The sequence below is a fragment of the Cherax quadricarinatus genome, chromosome 39, assembly GCF_038502225.1.
Source record: "Cherax quadricarinatus isolate ZL_2023a chromosome 39, ASM3850222v1, whole genome shotgun sequence".
Classification (NCBI taxonomy): Eukaryota; Metazoa; Arthropoda; class Malacostraca; order Decapoda; family Parastacidae; genus Cherax; species Cherax quadricarinatus.
The window spans coordinates 21,097,119-21,113,963 of NC_091330.1; the positions used below are offsets into that span (position 1 = coordinate 21,097,119).

A 16,845-nucleotide genomic window follows, 5' to 3' on the forward strand; every position below is an offset into this window, starting at 1 on the left:
AGAGGAGAGTTATTAAATGGAGAGTTAGGGGTATTGGGAAGATGGAGGGAATATTTTGAGGAATTGTTAAATGTTGATGAAGATAGGAATGCTGTGATTTTGTGTATAGGGCAAGGAGGAATAACATCTTGTAGGAGTGAGGAAGAGCCAGTTGTGAGTGTGGGGGAAGTTCATGAGGCAGTAGGTAAAATGAAAGGGGGTAAGGCAGCCGGGATTGATGGGATAAAGATAGAAATGTTAAAAGCAGGTGGAGATGTAGTTTTGGAGTGGTTGGTGCAATTATTTAATAAATGTATGGAAGAGGGTAAGGTACCTAGGGATTGGCAGAGAGCATGCATAGCTCCTTTGTATAAAGGCAAAGGGGACAAATGAGAGTGCAAAAATTATAGGGGGATAAGTCTGTTGAGCATACCTGGTAAAGTGTATGGTAGAGTTATTATTGAAAGAATTAAGAGTAAGACGGAGAATAGGATAGCAGATGAACAAGGAGGCTTTAGGAAAGGTAGGGGGTGTGTGGACCAGGTGTTTACAGTGAAACATATAAGTGAACAGTATTTAGATAAGGCTAAAGAGGTCTTTGTGGCATTTATGGACTTGGAAAAGGTGTATGACAGGGTGGATAGGGGGGCAATGTGGCAGATGTTGCAGGTGTATGGTATAGGAGGTAGGTTACTGAAAGCAGTGAAGAGTTTTTACAAGGATAGTGAGGCTCAAGTTAGAGTATGTAGGAAAGAGGGAAATTATTTCCCAGTAAAAGTAGGCCTTAGACAAGGATGTGTGATGTCACCGTGGTTGTTTAATATATTTATAGACGGGGTTGTAAGAGAAGTAAATGCGAGGGTCTTGGCGAGAGGCGTGTAGTTAAAAGATAAAGAATCACACATAAAGTGGGAGTTGTCACAGTTGCTCTTTGCTGATGACACTGTGCTCTTCTGAGATTCTGAAGAGAAGTTGCAGAGATTGGTGGATGAATTTGGTAGGGTATGCAAAAGAAGAAAATTAAAAGTGAATACAGGAAAGAATAAGGTTATGAGGATAAAAAGATTAGGTGATGAAAGATTGGATATCAGATTGGAAGGAGAGAGTATGGAGGAGGTGAATGTATTCAGATATTTGGGAGTGGACGTGTCAGCGGATGGGTCTATGAAAGATGAGGTGAATCATAGAATTGATGAGGGGAAAAGGGTGAGTGGTGCACTTAGGAGTCTGTGGAGACAAAGAACTTTGTCCTTGGAGGCAAAGAGGGGAATATATGAGAGTATAGTTTTACCAACGCTCTTATATGGGTGTGAAGCATGGGTGATGAATATAATGCAGAGAATTCGTAGTTTGGAAGTTAGGAGGAGGTGCAGGATTACCAAAACTGTTGTCCAGAGGGCTGAGGAAGGGTTGTTGAGGTGGTTCGGACATGTAGAGAGAATGGAGTGAAACAGAATGACTTCAAGAGTGTATCAGACTGTAGTGGAAGGAAGGCGGGGTAGGGGTCGGCCTAGGAAAAGTTGGAGGGAGGGGGTAAAGGAGGTTTTGTGTGCGAGGGGCTTGGACTTCCAGCAGGCATGCGTGAGCGTGGTTGATAGGAGTGAATGGAGACAAGTGTTTTTTAATACTTGACGTGCTGTTGGAGTGTGAGCAAAGTAACATTTATGAAAAGGTTCAGGGAAACCGGCAGGCCGGACTTGAGTCCTGGATATGGGAAGTACAGTGCCTGCACTCTGAAGGAGGGGTGTTAATGTTGCAGTTTAAAAACTGTAGTGTAAAGCACCCTTCTGGCAAGACAGTGATGGAGTGAATGATGGTGAAAGTTTTTCTTTTTCAGGCCACCCTGCCTTGGTGGGAAATGGCCAGTGTGATAATAATAATAAAAAAAATATGAGAATATGCATATAAGAAGTTTTTACAAAGTAGAAGTGATGCAAGGAGGGAAGAGTATATGGAGAAAAAGAGAGAAAGAGTAAGAGTGTGGTGAAGCAATGTAAAAAGAGAGCAAATGAGAGAGTGGGTGAGATGTTATCAACAAATTTTGTTGAAAATAAGAAAAAGTTTTGGAGTGAGATTAACAAGTTAAGGAAGCCTAGAGAACAAATGGATTTGTCAGTTAAAAATAGGAGAGGAGAGTTATTAAATGGAGAGTTAGAGATATTGGGAAGATGGAGGGAATATTTTGAGGAATTGTTAAATGTTGATGAAGATAGGGAGCTGTGATTTTGTGTATAGGGCAAGGAGGAATAACATCTTGTAGGAGTGAGGAAGAGCCAGTTGTGAGTGTGGGGGAAGTTCGTGAGGCAGTAGGTAAAATGAAAGGGGATAAAGCAGCTGGGATTGATGGGATAAAGATAGAAATGTTAAAAGCAGGTAGGGATATAGTTTTGGAGTGGTTGGTGCTATTATTTAATAAATGTATGGAAGAGGGTAAGGTACCTAGGGATTGGCAGAGAGCATGCATTGTTCCTTTGTATAAAAGCAAAGGGGACAAAAGAGAGTGCAAAAATTATAGGGGGATAAGTCTGTTGAGTATACCTGGTAAAGTGTATGGTAGAGTTATTATTGAAAGAGTTAAGAGTAAGACGGAGAATAGGATAGCAGATGAACAAGGAGGCATTAGGAAAGGTAGGGGATGTGTGGACCAGGTGTTTACAGTGAAACTTATAAGTGAACAGTATTTAGATAAGGCTAAAGGGGTTTTTGTGGCATTTATGGATTTGGAAAGGGCGTATGACAGGGTGGATAGGGGGCAATGTGGCAGATGTTGCAGGTGTATGGTATAGGAGGTAGGTTACTGAAAGCAGTGACGAGTTTTTACCAGGATAGTGAGGCTCAAGTTAGAGTATGTAGGAAAGAGGGAGACTATTTCCCAGTAAAAGTAGGCCTTAGACAAGGATGTGTTATGTCACCGTGGTTGTTAAATATATTTATAAAAGGGGTTGTAAGAGAAGTAAATGCGAGGGTCTTGGCAAGAGGCGTGGAGTTAAAAGATAAAGAATCACACATAAAGTGGGAGTTGCCACAGTTGCTCTTTGCTGATGACACTGTACTCTTGGAAGATTCCGAAGAGAAGTTTCAGAGGTTGGTGGATGAATTTGGTAGGGCATGTAAAAGAAGAAAATTAAAAGTGAATACAGGAAAGAGTAAGGTTATGAGGATAACAAAAAGATTAGGTGATGAAAGATTGGAGGGAGAGAGTATGGAGGAGGTGAATGTATTCAGATATTTGGAAGTGGACGTGTCAGCGGATGGATCTATGAAAGATGAGGTGAATCATAGAATTGATGAGGGGAAAAGGGTGAGTGGTGTACTTAGGAGTCTGTGGAGACAAAGAACTTTGTCCTTGGAGGCAAAGAGGGGAATGTATGAGAGTACAGTTTTACCAACACTCTTATATGGGTGTGAAGCAGGTGATGAAGGCTGGAGGCAGTGGAGATGTCATGTCTGAGGGCAATGTGTGGTGTGAATATAATGCAGAGAATTCGTAGTTTGGAAGTTAGGAGGAGGTGTGGGATTGCCAAAACTGTTGTCCAGAGGGCTGAGGAAGGGTTGTTGAGATTGTTCAGACAAGTGGAGAGAATAGAGCCAAACAGAATGACTTCAAGAGTGTATCAGTCTGTAGCGGAAGAAAGGCGGGGTAGGGGTCAGCCTAGGAAAAGTTGGAGGGACGGGGTAAAGGAGGTTTTGTGTGCAAGGGGCTTGGACTTCCAGCGGGCATGCGTGAGCGTGTATGATAGGAGTGAATGGAGACAAATGGTTTTTAATACCTGACGTGCTCTTGGAGTGTGAGCAAAGTAACATTTATGAAGGGGTTCAGGGAAACCGGCAGGCCGGACTTGAGTCATGGAGATGGGAAGTACAGTGCCTGCACTCTGAAGGAGGGGTGTTAATGTTGCAGTTTAAAAACTGTAGTGTAAAACACCCTTCTGGCAAAACAGTGATGGGGTGAACGATGGTGAAAGTTTTTCTTTTTCGGGCCACCCTGCTTTGGTGGGAATCGGCCAGTGTGTTAATAATAATAATAATACTTTTAAGCTGTTGTATTCTGGGCACCTCTGCAAAAACAGTGATTATGTGTGAGTGAAGTGAAAGTGTTGAGTGATGATGAAAGTATTTTCTTTTAGGGGATTTACTTTCTTTTTGGGTCACCCTGCTTCGGTGGGAGATGGCCGACTTCTTAAAAAGAAAATAATAATACATATATAATAATAATGTACTACATAATAATAATTATAATAAAAGACAGCTTCGAAAGGCCGTCACTTGATGGCAGTGTTTACCACAACAAAGAGGGAGCGGTTGTGGCCTCCTCCACCTCTTACATAATGACATATTTTATTCATTCTAGAGTATATATCAGGTTTCTATGTTATTTATATTGTTTATTATGTCATAGTAATTGAACTATGATAGATAAATAAACGGTAGAGTTGATGATAACGAAATATTCAAGGAGTATTTTGTCCTGTCTCCAGACACTCTCTCATTGGCTGCCGATGCCGCCAAATATATAATGACATATTTTATTCATTCTAGAGTATATATCAGATTTCTATGTTATTTATATTGTTTATCATGTCATATTAGATGAATTATGATAGATCAATAAGCCATAGAATTGATATTAGGAAAATTATTTAAGTACAGAATTCCACTGGAATGGATTAATTGCAGTTTAGTTAATTTAAATGAGGAAAACTGACTCTGCAAATGAGCAAATCCAGCTGTGAGCAAGGTCACGGAATGGATTAAACTCACAAGTAGAGGTTCCACTGTACTACAGGACTGAGATAGTGATTTCTTACAATTTTTGAGAAGTAAGGAATTCCAGGAGTCTGAACCTGGAGCTGAAAAGATGGACATGCTGTTGATCGCTTCTTCAAAGTCAACTAGGAAGAGGGCTACATCAGAAATTGTAGAGATGTTGGAAGGTTTTGGAATCTCATTTATAAAAATCTTGTTTGGATCATCAGGTAATGTAGCAACTAATATTAAAGGTGATGTACAAAGACAAAAAACTATACATGTATTTCATAAAAAATCTAACCAGTATTAAATACCTTGTGTTTTTGTCCACTACTCATGTTTAGTAGCTCCCAGATGGTACTAGTGTCCTAAGAAAATTAAAACCCTGTGACCTTAACAGATAATCTAACATTTTTTTTAAAACATGAGTCTTATGAAAGCAGTCACTGAAAAGCAATTACACCACAACTGTCAGCTAACTTACCGAAGATAAGTCGACCATCTATGAGGTGTGTAAAAGATGGAGTGTTGATAACTAATTCTAACTGAGAATCCTTTCCCTTGAGAAGTGATCCAATCACCTTCACCTGGGATCCAAAGTTGGGGAATTCCAGCTCCAGCTCCACCTGGTATTGGAATCACAATAGTAAGATAGCTTGCAGAGTTCACCAAATACACCACCACATGCATGGTAAAGCATAGTAAAACATCTGCATTCCTGGAGATCATGTAAATATGGAAGAATGCATAAAAGTGCTCTTCAGTATCTGAAGTAATGGTAATTTTGTTTTTAACTGGAGTGAATAGAGTGGCTATACTTAACTCCTAAACAGTCCAAACGTATATGTACATTCTTACTGCCAGCGCCCCAAATGTATGTATACGTTTTATTTTTCCTGCCTCCAAATTTGGCACAATTGGCCTGAGATGCCTGGTCAGCATAGAATGGGTCTTAACACTCGGTGTGCACCATATTAAAAACATCTGGGACCACTTAGTACCTTGTGGGAGCGCCAGTTAAATTGAGTGCCAGCTCGAGCAAACAGTGCAGCAAACACCAAGGAGTCACTGATGTAATGTCATATTAACACTCCCCTTTTAAGAGGAAAGTGATGTTAACCCCAAGTTTAGGGTCTGTCTATCTCTGTCTATTTGTCTTTATCTGTCTCTGTCTGTCTCTGTTTCTGTCTGTCTCTGTCTGTCTGTCTTGTCTCATATGCTGGCCTACCAGACATCTTGCGCCAAATTTGAAGTCATTAGAATTTATGCATAGATTTACAAGAGGAACCCTGGCATCAATAATGTAGATCTACGTGAAGGTCACTGAAAGGGTTCATATACTGAATAGTCTTGAACTACAAATGTTGACATAGTGTTATCTAATTGTACCCATGGCCCACCTGCTCTTTACTGAGTTTATTCCAAGCTTTCTCCCATATCTTTTATGCTACTAAGTCTTTATAACAGTGTGCTGGTAGTTAGGGACTAAGCCCTTAACATTTTGGGGTGAGTCATGTTGCACTATGGCTTTGAAGCATGGGTCAGTCTCCTAGTACTACACCACAAGCTCAGATCACTCAGATTAGCCGTGAGCAGTAAATTTGGGACTAGATATGAGTGAATGGGTTTTTGTGGTAAGTGTGCACCATATAAAAAAATCCTGCAGTAAGCAGTGCATAATGGGAAAAAACTACAACCATGTTTTTAGTTTAAAACAGCGACTTTGTGGTGTATTTTCACATATTTTTATAGTTGGAGTCTCAGTTTCTTAGTCTCATCTGATAGAATGAAAATACATTACAGAAACAGAGATGATTTTGATTGGTTTCAGGACAAAGTAGCTTGAAATTTAGCTCAAAGTAGTGGAAATGTTCGATTTTTGCCAATATTCAGTGCACACAAATTACATCACTCATCCAATTGGTTGGTCTAATAAGTGTTCACAAATGTGCTGATATTATTTATACAATTATTACAGTAATGCAGTAGTCTACATAATGGTAAATCTAATTTTTGTGTGAATAAAAATTCAAAATGGAAAGCAAGCATAACATAAGAGGGGCCTAGGGACATAACTAATGAACAAAGGAAACATTTTTTATAGCACCAGGAATGTCTACATTGTTTATTCTGGACCCTATTTTTAAACTGGCAATTTTTTATTTTTTTTAAATTGCCAATTTCTGATCACTTTATTGGGTAGTTGAAATAGAAGGAATACTAGTGAAACAGCTATGAGTTTGGTCAACTGGAATAATGGAATAGGCCGAAAATAGGGCTCAAAGAGGGCAAAAATCGCCAGTGCATAAATATCGCTGAGACAGCTAACTTTACGAGAGCGTAATTCCATATGTTTTCCATCAAATTTCATACTTTTGGTTTCATTACCTTCAGAAAAAGAGTCTTTATTATTTCATAAGAAAAAAAAATTTTTTTTTTTAATTCTTCAACCCTGAGAGCAAGTTCGAGAGCAGGGGATCTTGATCCTGAAAGGATTAAGTACAGTGGTACCTCGAGTTACAAACTTAATTCGTTCCAGAAGGCTGTTTGAGTGCCATTACTGAACGACTCTGTTCCCATAAGGAATAATATAAATTAGATTAGTCCATTTCAGACCACCAATAATACACTTAAAGAGGCACTTACAAAATACAGTGGACCCCCGCATAACGGACGCCTTGCATAGCGGACAATCCGCATAGCGGACGCTTTGATCGCTAAAATTTTGCCCCGCATAGCGCCCAAAAACCCGCTCAGCGGCCATCGTCCGAGACGCGTCCAATGTGCGGCCTGAGCCACGCTCACATGTTCCGCGGGTGGCATTGTTTACCAGCCAGCCTCCGCGGTAACATCCAAGCATACAATCGGAACATTTTGTATCATTACAGTGTTTTTGGTGATTTTTTTCTGGAAAATAAGTGACCATGGGCCCCAAGAAAGCTTCTAGTGCCAACCCTACAGCAATAAGGGTGAGAATTACTATGGAGATGAAGAAAAAGATCATTGATAAGTATGAAAGTGGAGTGCGTGTCTCCGAGCTGGCCAGGTTGTATAATAAACCCCAATCAACCATCGCTACTATTGGTGGTACAGCTGCTGCTGCTGCTGTAGCACCGTTGTTGGTGTGGCTTATTGAGAATACCAAGAAACAATTAACCCCAGAGGATTTGCCACCCAGGATAGCCCAAAAAAGTCAGTGTCATCGAAGACTGTCTAACTTATTTCCATTGGGGTCCTTAATCTTGTCTCCCAGGATGCAACCCACACCAGTCGACTAACACCCAGGTGAACAGGGAAAATGCCTGGAACTAGTGCTCATATTGGTGAATTTAGAGCCAGCAAAGGTTGGTTTGAGAGATTTAAGAATCGTAGTGACATACACAGTGTGATAAGGCCTGTTCTGGAAGAAAATACCAAACAGGACCTACAGTACTCAGGAGGAAAAGGCACTCCCAGGGCACAGTGTCTCATCAGTCATTGCTGCATCTTCAATAAAGGTAAGTGTCATTTATTCTTCATTTAGTAGAGTAGTACATGCACAATATATATTGTGCATGTACTACTCTACTATTGTGCATGTATCCTTCTCTTTGTGTGTAGGAAAATGTATATTTCATGTGGTAAATTTTTTTTTTTCAAACTTTTGGGTGTCTTGCACGGATTAATTTGATTTCCATTATTTCTTATGGGGAAAATTCATTCACATAGCGAACATTTCGCATAACAGCCAGCCCTCTTGCACGGATTAAGGTCGCTATGCGGGGGTCCACTGTACACTTACATAATTGTTCGAGTTGGGAGCTGTTTGAAACCTGAGGCAACACTGTATCTTCTATATATATTATTAGGTATGATATTTCTCTCTTCTTCATTATAGAAAGAACAATCCAAGTACAGTGGTACCTTGACTTATGAGTGCCCCAACTTAAAAGTTTTCCGAGTCACAGGCCGTCACTCAGTCGATATTTTGCTTTGAGTTGCAAGCCAAAATCCAAGTTACAAGTAAGCTTCAGATATGCCATCACTAGTTGGCGCAGTGAACGCCACAATGTCCGCCCAGCATCCTGCGTCTCACTCGTTTAGTGCACGTGGTTACCTTGCCCTGGAAGCATCTCTCATGTTGTGCTTGCATTTTGTGCAGTTATTTTGCCAAATTTCTTTTTTCTAACCATGGGTCCTAAGAAAGTAAGTGCAAAGGACAGTGCTGAGAAGAAGAGGATGACGCCCATTGAATTAAAGCATGAAATCACAGAAAAACACGAGTGAGGTGTGCATGTAGTCAACTTGGTGAGACAGTACGAGCGTAGTACTTCTATGATATGTACCATACTAAAGCAGGACGAGTCAATAAAGGCTATAATGCCAGCCAAGGGCGTTAAAATAATTTCTAAGCTGTGGACCTCTGTCCATGAAAAGATGGAGAAGCTGTTGTTGATGTGGTTGACGGAGAAGCAGCTCGCAGGAGATACTGTGATGGAGGGTATCCTCTGCGAGAAGGCACGAGGCATTTACGCCGATTTGCTGCAGCAGACCCAAGGCACTTCAACGGATGTGGCATTGGAAGTTGTTGAAAGCCAGGCGGGGCTGGTTTGACAATTTTAAAAGGAGGACCAGCATTCACTCTGTCGTCAGGCATGGTCAGGCAGTGAGCTCGGATGTGAAGGCAGCTGAGGATTACCTCAAAACTTTAGCAGAAGTGATAGCATCTTCTGGAAGAAGATGCCAAGGAGGACTTACATAAATGCAGAGAAGATGCCAGGCCACAAACCCATGAAGGATAGGTTAACCCTCGCACTGTGCGCCAATGCGAGTAGTGACTGCAAGATCAAGCCACTGCTTGTATATCATTCGGAAAACACCAGAGCCTTTAAGTCACATAAGATTCTATAAGAAAAACTGCAGGTTATGTGGAGGGCAAACCTGAAGGTGTGGTTCACCAGGTAGTTCTTCGTGGGGTGGGTAAACCTGGTCTTTGGTCCTGCCGTTAAGAAGTATCTCCAGGAAAATAACCTACCCTTGCAAGCCCTTCTCATCCTGGACAATGCACCTGCTCACCCACTGAGCCTTGAAGATGACATCCTCCAAGAGTTCAAGTTTATAAAGGTTCTCTACCTTCCACCGAACACCACCCGTATCCTGCAACCCATGGACCAACAGGTGATTTCTAATTTCAAGAAACTCTTGACCAAGCACCTGTTTCATCGCTGTTGCTCTGAGGGGATGGAGAGCACAAACTTGACTCTTCGAGAGTTCTGGAAGGACCACTCTAACACCGTGATAGGCCTCAGAATTATAGATATGGCCTGGCAGGGTGCTACAAGGAGGACCTTGACCTCTGCATGGAAGAAGCTATGGCCTGAGGTTGTGTCCGAAAGGGACCTCAAAGGATTCGAAGCTGAAGTGGCAGTGATGGAGGAGAGTGTGTCCCTCGGAAAGTCCATGGGCATGGAGGTGGATGAAGGCAACGTGAATGAGCTCATCAAGGAGCACTCCGAGGAACTGACAATGGAGGAGTTAACGGAACTACAGATGCAGCAGCATACGGAGGTTTTGCAGGAAACTGGTACAGCAGAGGAGCCAGATGTGGAGGAAGTTATCACTACAAGTGAGATAAAGGAAATGTTAGGAATCTGGGAGAGACTTTCAGAGTTTATTGAAAGGAAACACCCAGAAAAACTTGAAACTGGTTGTGCATCAGTGCTAATTCACTTCCAAAACATTCTGAAAGGGAGGATGAAACAAACCTCCTTGGACAGACTTTATTGAAATGTCCTGCAGAAGAAAGTGACAAAAGTGTGGTGAAAAAGGAAAAAATCATTGAAAGTGAAGTGAAAAAAAAAATTGTAGCAATTAAGTTCAGCATAGGTAGTAGGTTGGTAGACAGCAACTGCCCAGGGAGGTACTACCATCCTGCCAAGCGAGTGTAAAATGAAAGCCTGTAATTGTTTTACATGATGGTAGGATTGCTGGTGTCCTTTTTTCTGTCTCATGAACATGCAAGATTTCAGGTACGTCTTGCTACTTCTACTTACACTTAGGTCACACTACATATACATGTACAAGCACATATATACACACCCTTCTGGGTTTTCTTCTATTTTCTTTCTAGTTCTTATTCTTGTTTATTTCCTCTTATCTCCATGAGGATGTGGAACAGAATTCTTCCTCCGTAAGCCATGCGTGTTGTAAGAGGCGACTAAAATGCCGGGAGCAAGGGGCTAGTAACCTCTTCTCCTGTATATATTACTAAATGTAAAAGGAGAAACTTTCGTTTTTTCTTTTGGGCCACCCCGCCTCGGTGGGATACGGCCGGTGTGTTGAAGAAAGATTAAGTTCAGCAATAAAGTGTAGCATTAAAACTGTAGTAATTAAGATAAGCGATTAAGCGATAAAGTTTATGACAAACGAAAGCGACCAAAAGAGCACAAAACAAAACAAACTCCTCCAATCTTCTCTGCCTATCTTTTCCACCCTCCACCTCCACCATCATCTTCTGTTAGCCCAAGTTGTCTGATCTCCAAGGTAAATATACTTTATAAAACCAGTTTATTTCTTTACACTCTCTTTTATTATGCTTTTATACAATATTTCTTATTTAAAAATACTTTTTTCTTATTTAAAAACCCATAACAAAAAAATTGGGTTTTTTGGGGGGCTGGAACGAATTAATGGCATTTCAATTAATTTCAATGAGAAAAATTTATTTGATATACGAGCAAATTGAGTTACGAGCTCGGTCACGGAACAAATTAAACTCAAAAGTCAAGTAACCACTGTACCTTGAGACATTCCCAGTAATTTAAATGCTTAATTGATAGCATGCAAGAAGAATATGACCTCTGTACAACTTCCTGCTCTGCTATCTAGTAAGTAAGTAAGTTTATTCAGGTATACACAAACACAGTTACATAGATTATCATGCATTGCAGTGTGTGTGTAGAGAACCTAGGATAACCCAAAAAAAGTCAGATGAAGTGACATTTCCACTGGGGTCTTTTTAATACCTTATTATTATACTATAAAAGGAAATAATATCTTATTATTGTACTATAAAGGAGATATACTATGAATAAGGTAAAATGAGTTATTTATATTTACATGTGTGTTAGCTAAAAAAAATAAAAAACTGTTCTCCTCCCTTTCTGTCGCTACATTCATTAGGTACCTTTTGGCACTCTTCTTCAACTGGTTCATGCTATGACTGGCTTTGACATGTGCAAGCAGTCTGTTGCTTTCCTTTATTGCTGTACAATAAAAGGTGTTTGAAGCCTGGCCACCGACTGTGGGTACTACAAAGTTGTGCTCTCGCCCCCTAGTACTATGATTGCTTTGGTTCCCAAACCAGACAAAATTAGCAGTAAGATATTCTGGACACTGTCTGTGAGCAATTTTATAAACCTGATTTAGCTTCCGTTGTTTTACTTTGTCTTCAACATTCAGCATATCCATTTGTCGTAATTCATCCTGGCTTACCTAATCTCTTGGACACAGATCCAGGAGGAATCTTACCATTTTGTTCTGGGTGATTTGCAGTCTATCTTTCAGTTGTTTTTTTTTTTGAGACACACTGAGTACAGAATAATTTTTAAGTTGTGAGAGCACAAGTGGTTTGAAAACTTCTATCAACAGCATGAATATTAAGCTGACTAGTATAAGTAATGAGTTGACCTATGTCAGCATTGAATGTGGTACTCACCTCATCAAAGTTGTTGTAAACAGTTAGGATAAGGAACTGGTAGTCATTCAAGAGTTGGTGAAGGTGGTAGTATGTGAAGCGGTCTTCTGCCTTCAGGTACCTCACTTTCTGTTTGATGTCACGCTCCATCTCCACCAGTAACCTGCAACAATACTACCACAGTAAACAGAAGTTTGAAAAAAGTCAATATCATTTGGAATATTTTGGATAATCAGGCAATTTAAACTGCATATAACATTACTGAGATCCAGAGACAAAGGTTAATATTTGTGATATCTATCTAGTCAAGGACTTCGATTTATTATAATTATCTTTTATTGTCCACTCATTCATGTACTGTCTCAGAGCAAGTTGTCTTATAGACTAAGGAATATTAACTCTTTAACGGTGTATCATACATCGTATTCATACAGCATTAAGATGTCAACGAGATATCGTCAGTTGATCAAATGAAAATGCTGGCCCACAGATGGCTCCAACTTCATCCTGTTCCCTACTTGTATGTTTCATAACAATAAAAATGCTTTCAAATGAGCTGATGTAGGTAACAGCTCTTAGCTTGTCAATAAAGTTAGGAATCCTTAATCTGTAAATAGCTTGTCAATAAAGTTAGGATCCTTAACCTAACCTTGTCAAACCATGAGTAAAGGGGGGGAGGAGGGAGGGAGGGAGGGAGGGAGGGAGAGGAGAGAGAGAGAGAGAGAGAGAGAGAGAGGAGAGAGAGAGAGAGAGAGAGAGAGAGAGAGAGAGAGAGAGAGAGAGAGAGGGAGAGAGAGGGAGGAGAGGAGAGAGAGAGAGAGAGAGAGAGAGAGGAGGGGGAGAGGGGAGAGGGGGAGAGGGGGAGAGAGGGGAGAGGGGAGAGGGGAGAGAGGGGAGAGGGGAGAGGGGGAGAGGGGAGGGGGAGAAGAGAGGGGGAGAGAGGGGAGAGGGGGAGGGGGAGAGGGGGAGGGGAGAGGGGAGGGGGGGGGGAGAGGGGAGGGGGGGAGAGGGGAGAGGGGAGGGGGGGAGAGAGGAGAGAGGGGGAGAGAGAGAGGGGAGAGAGAGGGGGAGAGAGAGAGAGAGAGGGGAGAGAGAGGGGAGAGAGGGAGAGAGAGTGGGAGGGAGAGAGGGAGGGAGAGGGAGAGAGGAGGGAGGAGAGAGAGGAGGAGGAGAGGAGAGGAGAGGGAGGAGAGGGAGGGAGGAGAGGAGGAGAGGGGAGGGAGGAGAGGGAGGGGAGGAGAGGGAGGGAGGAGGGAGGAGGGAGGGAGGGAGGGAGGGAGGGAGGAGGAGGGAGGGAGGGGAGGGGAGGAGGGAGGAGGGAGGAGGAGGGAGGGAGGGAGGAGGGAGGGAGGAGAGGAGGGAGGAGGGAGGGAGAGGAGGGGAGAGGGAGGAGGGAGGAGAGAGGGAGAGGGAGAGGGGAGGGAGGGAGAGAGGGAGAGAGGGAGAGAGAGGGAGAGAGAGGGAGAGAGAGGGAGAGGGAGGGAGAGGGAGAGAGAGGGAGAGAGAGGGAGAGATAGGGAGAGAGAGGGCTGTTTTTACCACACTTGAGATCCCAACAGAACGAGGTGAGGAGTCCACACGCACAACCTGGCTATGGGAAAGAGGTAATTGGCCAGCCCTTTGCTCTGAGCTCGCCACCACCGACTGGAATGCTCTTCTCCAGGGGGATGTTGACAACCAAGTGAAAGCCTTCACTGGACACATCCTAAATGTACAACAAGAACACATTCCTCACCGGCAGTATGTGACGAAGCCTACAGATCAGCCTTGGTTTGGCTTTTGCTGTAGAGAGGCTGCTACTGCTAAGTACAAAGCATGGCGAAGGTATAAGAGACATCCTACCACCTGTAACAGGAACTTGTACATGCAAGCCTGTAGGCATATGGGTGATGTTCAAAAGTGGGCCATTGCTAAATGGGAGGTGGACACTAAAAGAAAGTTAGCATCAGGTAGGGTAGGCTCCAAAACCTGGTGGTCCCTGGTCAAGGACAGACAAGGTTATCTGCCTGATGAACTTATTCCACCTCTAAATCGACAGGATGGGACCACCTCTACTAGTAGTCAAGAGAAGGCGGACCTCTTTGCTGAACACTTTGCTACCAAAATGCAAGTTCCTGATCCAGCAAGGGACCCTCCTTGGCTAGCTGCAAGAACTGTGTCAAAACTGTCAGTGGTGACAATAAGGCAGGAGGAGGTCATTTCCTTCTTAAATCACTTGACCAAGAAAAGGCTGTGGGCCCAGACAAGTTGAGCCCAAGATTGTTGAGAAGATGTGCAGACCAGCTAGCAGCACCTCTAACTCGCATCTTTCAGCACTGCCTAGTACAGTGTAAATGGCCCTCTCCATGGAAAGAGGCAAATGTAGTCCCTGTTCACAAAAAGAAGAGCAGAGCAGAAATCAGCAACTACAGACCAGTGTCACCTCCTGTCAATCACTGGTAAGATCCTTGCGAGACAATTATCTCAAGGCAAATGACAGATTTTTTTGACTACCACTCACTACTTTGTGATCGTCAATATGGCTTCAGGAAAGGTTACTCTGCTGCTGATCTGTTGCTATACCTCTCCACTAAGTGGCACCAGTCACTGGATGAATCCAAAGTCAGCTGTGTGGTAGCACTGGACATTGCTGGCGCTTTCGACCGGGTGTGGCACCAGGGCCTCTTAGCAAAACTTCAAGCACTGGGAATTGCAGGCTCTACGCTATGTCTCCTCAGTGATTACCTTCATGGTAGATCTCTAAGTGTAGTCCTCAATGGAACGGAATCAGCAAGGCATCCTATTGGGGAGCAAGCGTTCCCACAAGGAAGCGTGCTGGGTCCACTGTTATGGAATGTCTACTTCAACGACCTTCTTCATCTCATCCCAGAATCACATGCATATGCAGACGACTGAACACTGACTTTCACTTATCCAAGAGAAGAAATGCCAGCTGCTCTAAGCTACATCAATCACCAGCTGAGAGCTATATCAGCTTGGGGAAATAGATGGCAAGTAACATTTGCACCTGAGAAAACGCAAATGATGATCGTCTCTAGGCACCATGATGGTAATGCTGGTGCAGTAGTAAGGATGAATGGGACGATGTTGGCACCTGGAGAAGAAGTTGATATCCTTGGGGTGAAATTTGACTCCAAACTAACCATGAAGAACCATGTTGTAAATCTTGCAAACAAGGCAGCCAGGAAGCTTACAGCACTTCGCCGTATCTCGCATCTGCTTGACAGTAGGGGTTGCAAGATCCTGTATGAGGCACAAGTACGCTCACACCTTGAGTATGCTCCACTTTCTTGGTTTGCCTGCCCCCCCTCTCATCTGCGACTGCTTGACAGAGTAGAGAACAGAGCAAGACGTCTCATCTCTCGCCTGGACCCATCCTGGATAGATCTGTCATTTCAGCAGAGCCTTCAACATAGGAGGGATGTGGGTGGCCTTACTGTTATGTACAAGGCCAATATTGTCAAAATACCACACTTGGATCCACTTCGAGGACAGCGTGAAACAAGCTTTTATGCCACAAGACGGGCAGAAAGCAGCAACTTCACTCTGGCTGTACCCTTCTCCAGAACATCACTCCATCTGAGATCATACATACCCAGGATGACTCGAGTATGGAACACATTCGTACAGCATAATGATATCAACGAGATAAAGTCAGTTGATCAAATGAAAATGCTGGCCCACAGATGGCTCCAACTTCATCCTGTCCCGTACTTGTATGTCTCATAACAATAAAAATGCTTTCAAATGAGCTGATGTAGGTAACAGCTCTTAGCTTGCCAATAAAGTTAGGAATCCTTAACCTGTAATATAGCTGTCAATAAAGCTAGGGATCCTTAACCTTGTCAAACCCTGTGTAAAAAAAAAAAAAAAAAAAAAAAAAAAACAGAGGGAGAGAGAGGGAGAGAGAGGGAGAGAGAGGGAGAGAGAGGGAGAGAGAGGGAGAGGGAGAGAGAGGGAGAGGGAGAGAGAGGGAGAGGGAGAGAGAGGGAGGGAGGGAGGGAGAGTGAGAGAGAGAGAGAGAGAGAGAGAGAGAGAGAGAGAGAGAGAGAGAGAGAGAGAGAGAGAGAGAGAGAGAGAGAGAGAGAGAAATACATACGTATATATTTTTTTTTTATTATCACACCGGCCGATTCCCACCAAGGCAGGGTGGGCCGAAAAAGAAAAACTTTCATCATCATTCACTCCATCACTGTCTTGCCAGAAGGGTGCTTTACACTACAGTTTTTAAACTGCAACATTAACACCCCTCCTTCAGAGTGCAGGCACTGTACTTCCCATCTCCAGGACTCAAGTCCGGCCTGCTGGTTTCCCTGAACCTCTTCATAAATGTTACTTTGCTCACACTCCAACAGCACATCAAATATTAAAAACCATTTGTCTCCATTCCATACCCAGGCCGGGATTGAACCCGCGGTCAGAGAGTCTCAAAACTCCCGGCC

General features: G+C 42.8%; 1 protein-coding gene across 5 annotated transcripts in view; it reads right to left on the reverse strand.

Annotated features, from left to right (window-relative positions):
- Window positions 1-16,845, reverse strand: part of LOC128696388 (uncharacterized) — an 853,106-nt gene that overhangs the window by 398,910 nt on the left and 437,351 nt on the right. For all 5 annotated transcript variants that reach the window (XR_011392932.1, XR_011392933.1, XM_070092516.1 and 2 more), the window contains 2 exons: window positions 12,425-12,566; window positions 5,213-5,354 (listed from right to left, as the gene is read on the reverse strand). Coding sequence is in view for 3 of the 5 variants with exons in the window: in XM_070092516.1 (XP_069948617.1) it covers window positions 5,213-5,354; window positions 12,425-12,566 (284 nt within the window). In the remaining 2 variants the exon portion in view is untranslated. The remainder of the gene's footprint in view (window positions 1-5,212; window positions 5,355-12,424; window positions 12,567-16,845) is intronic.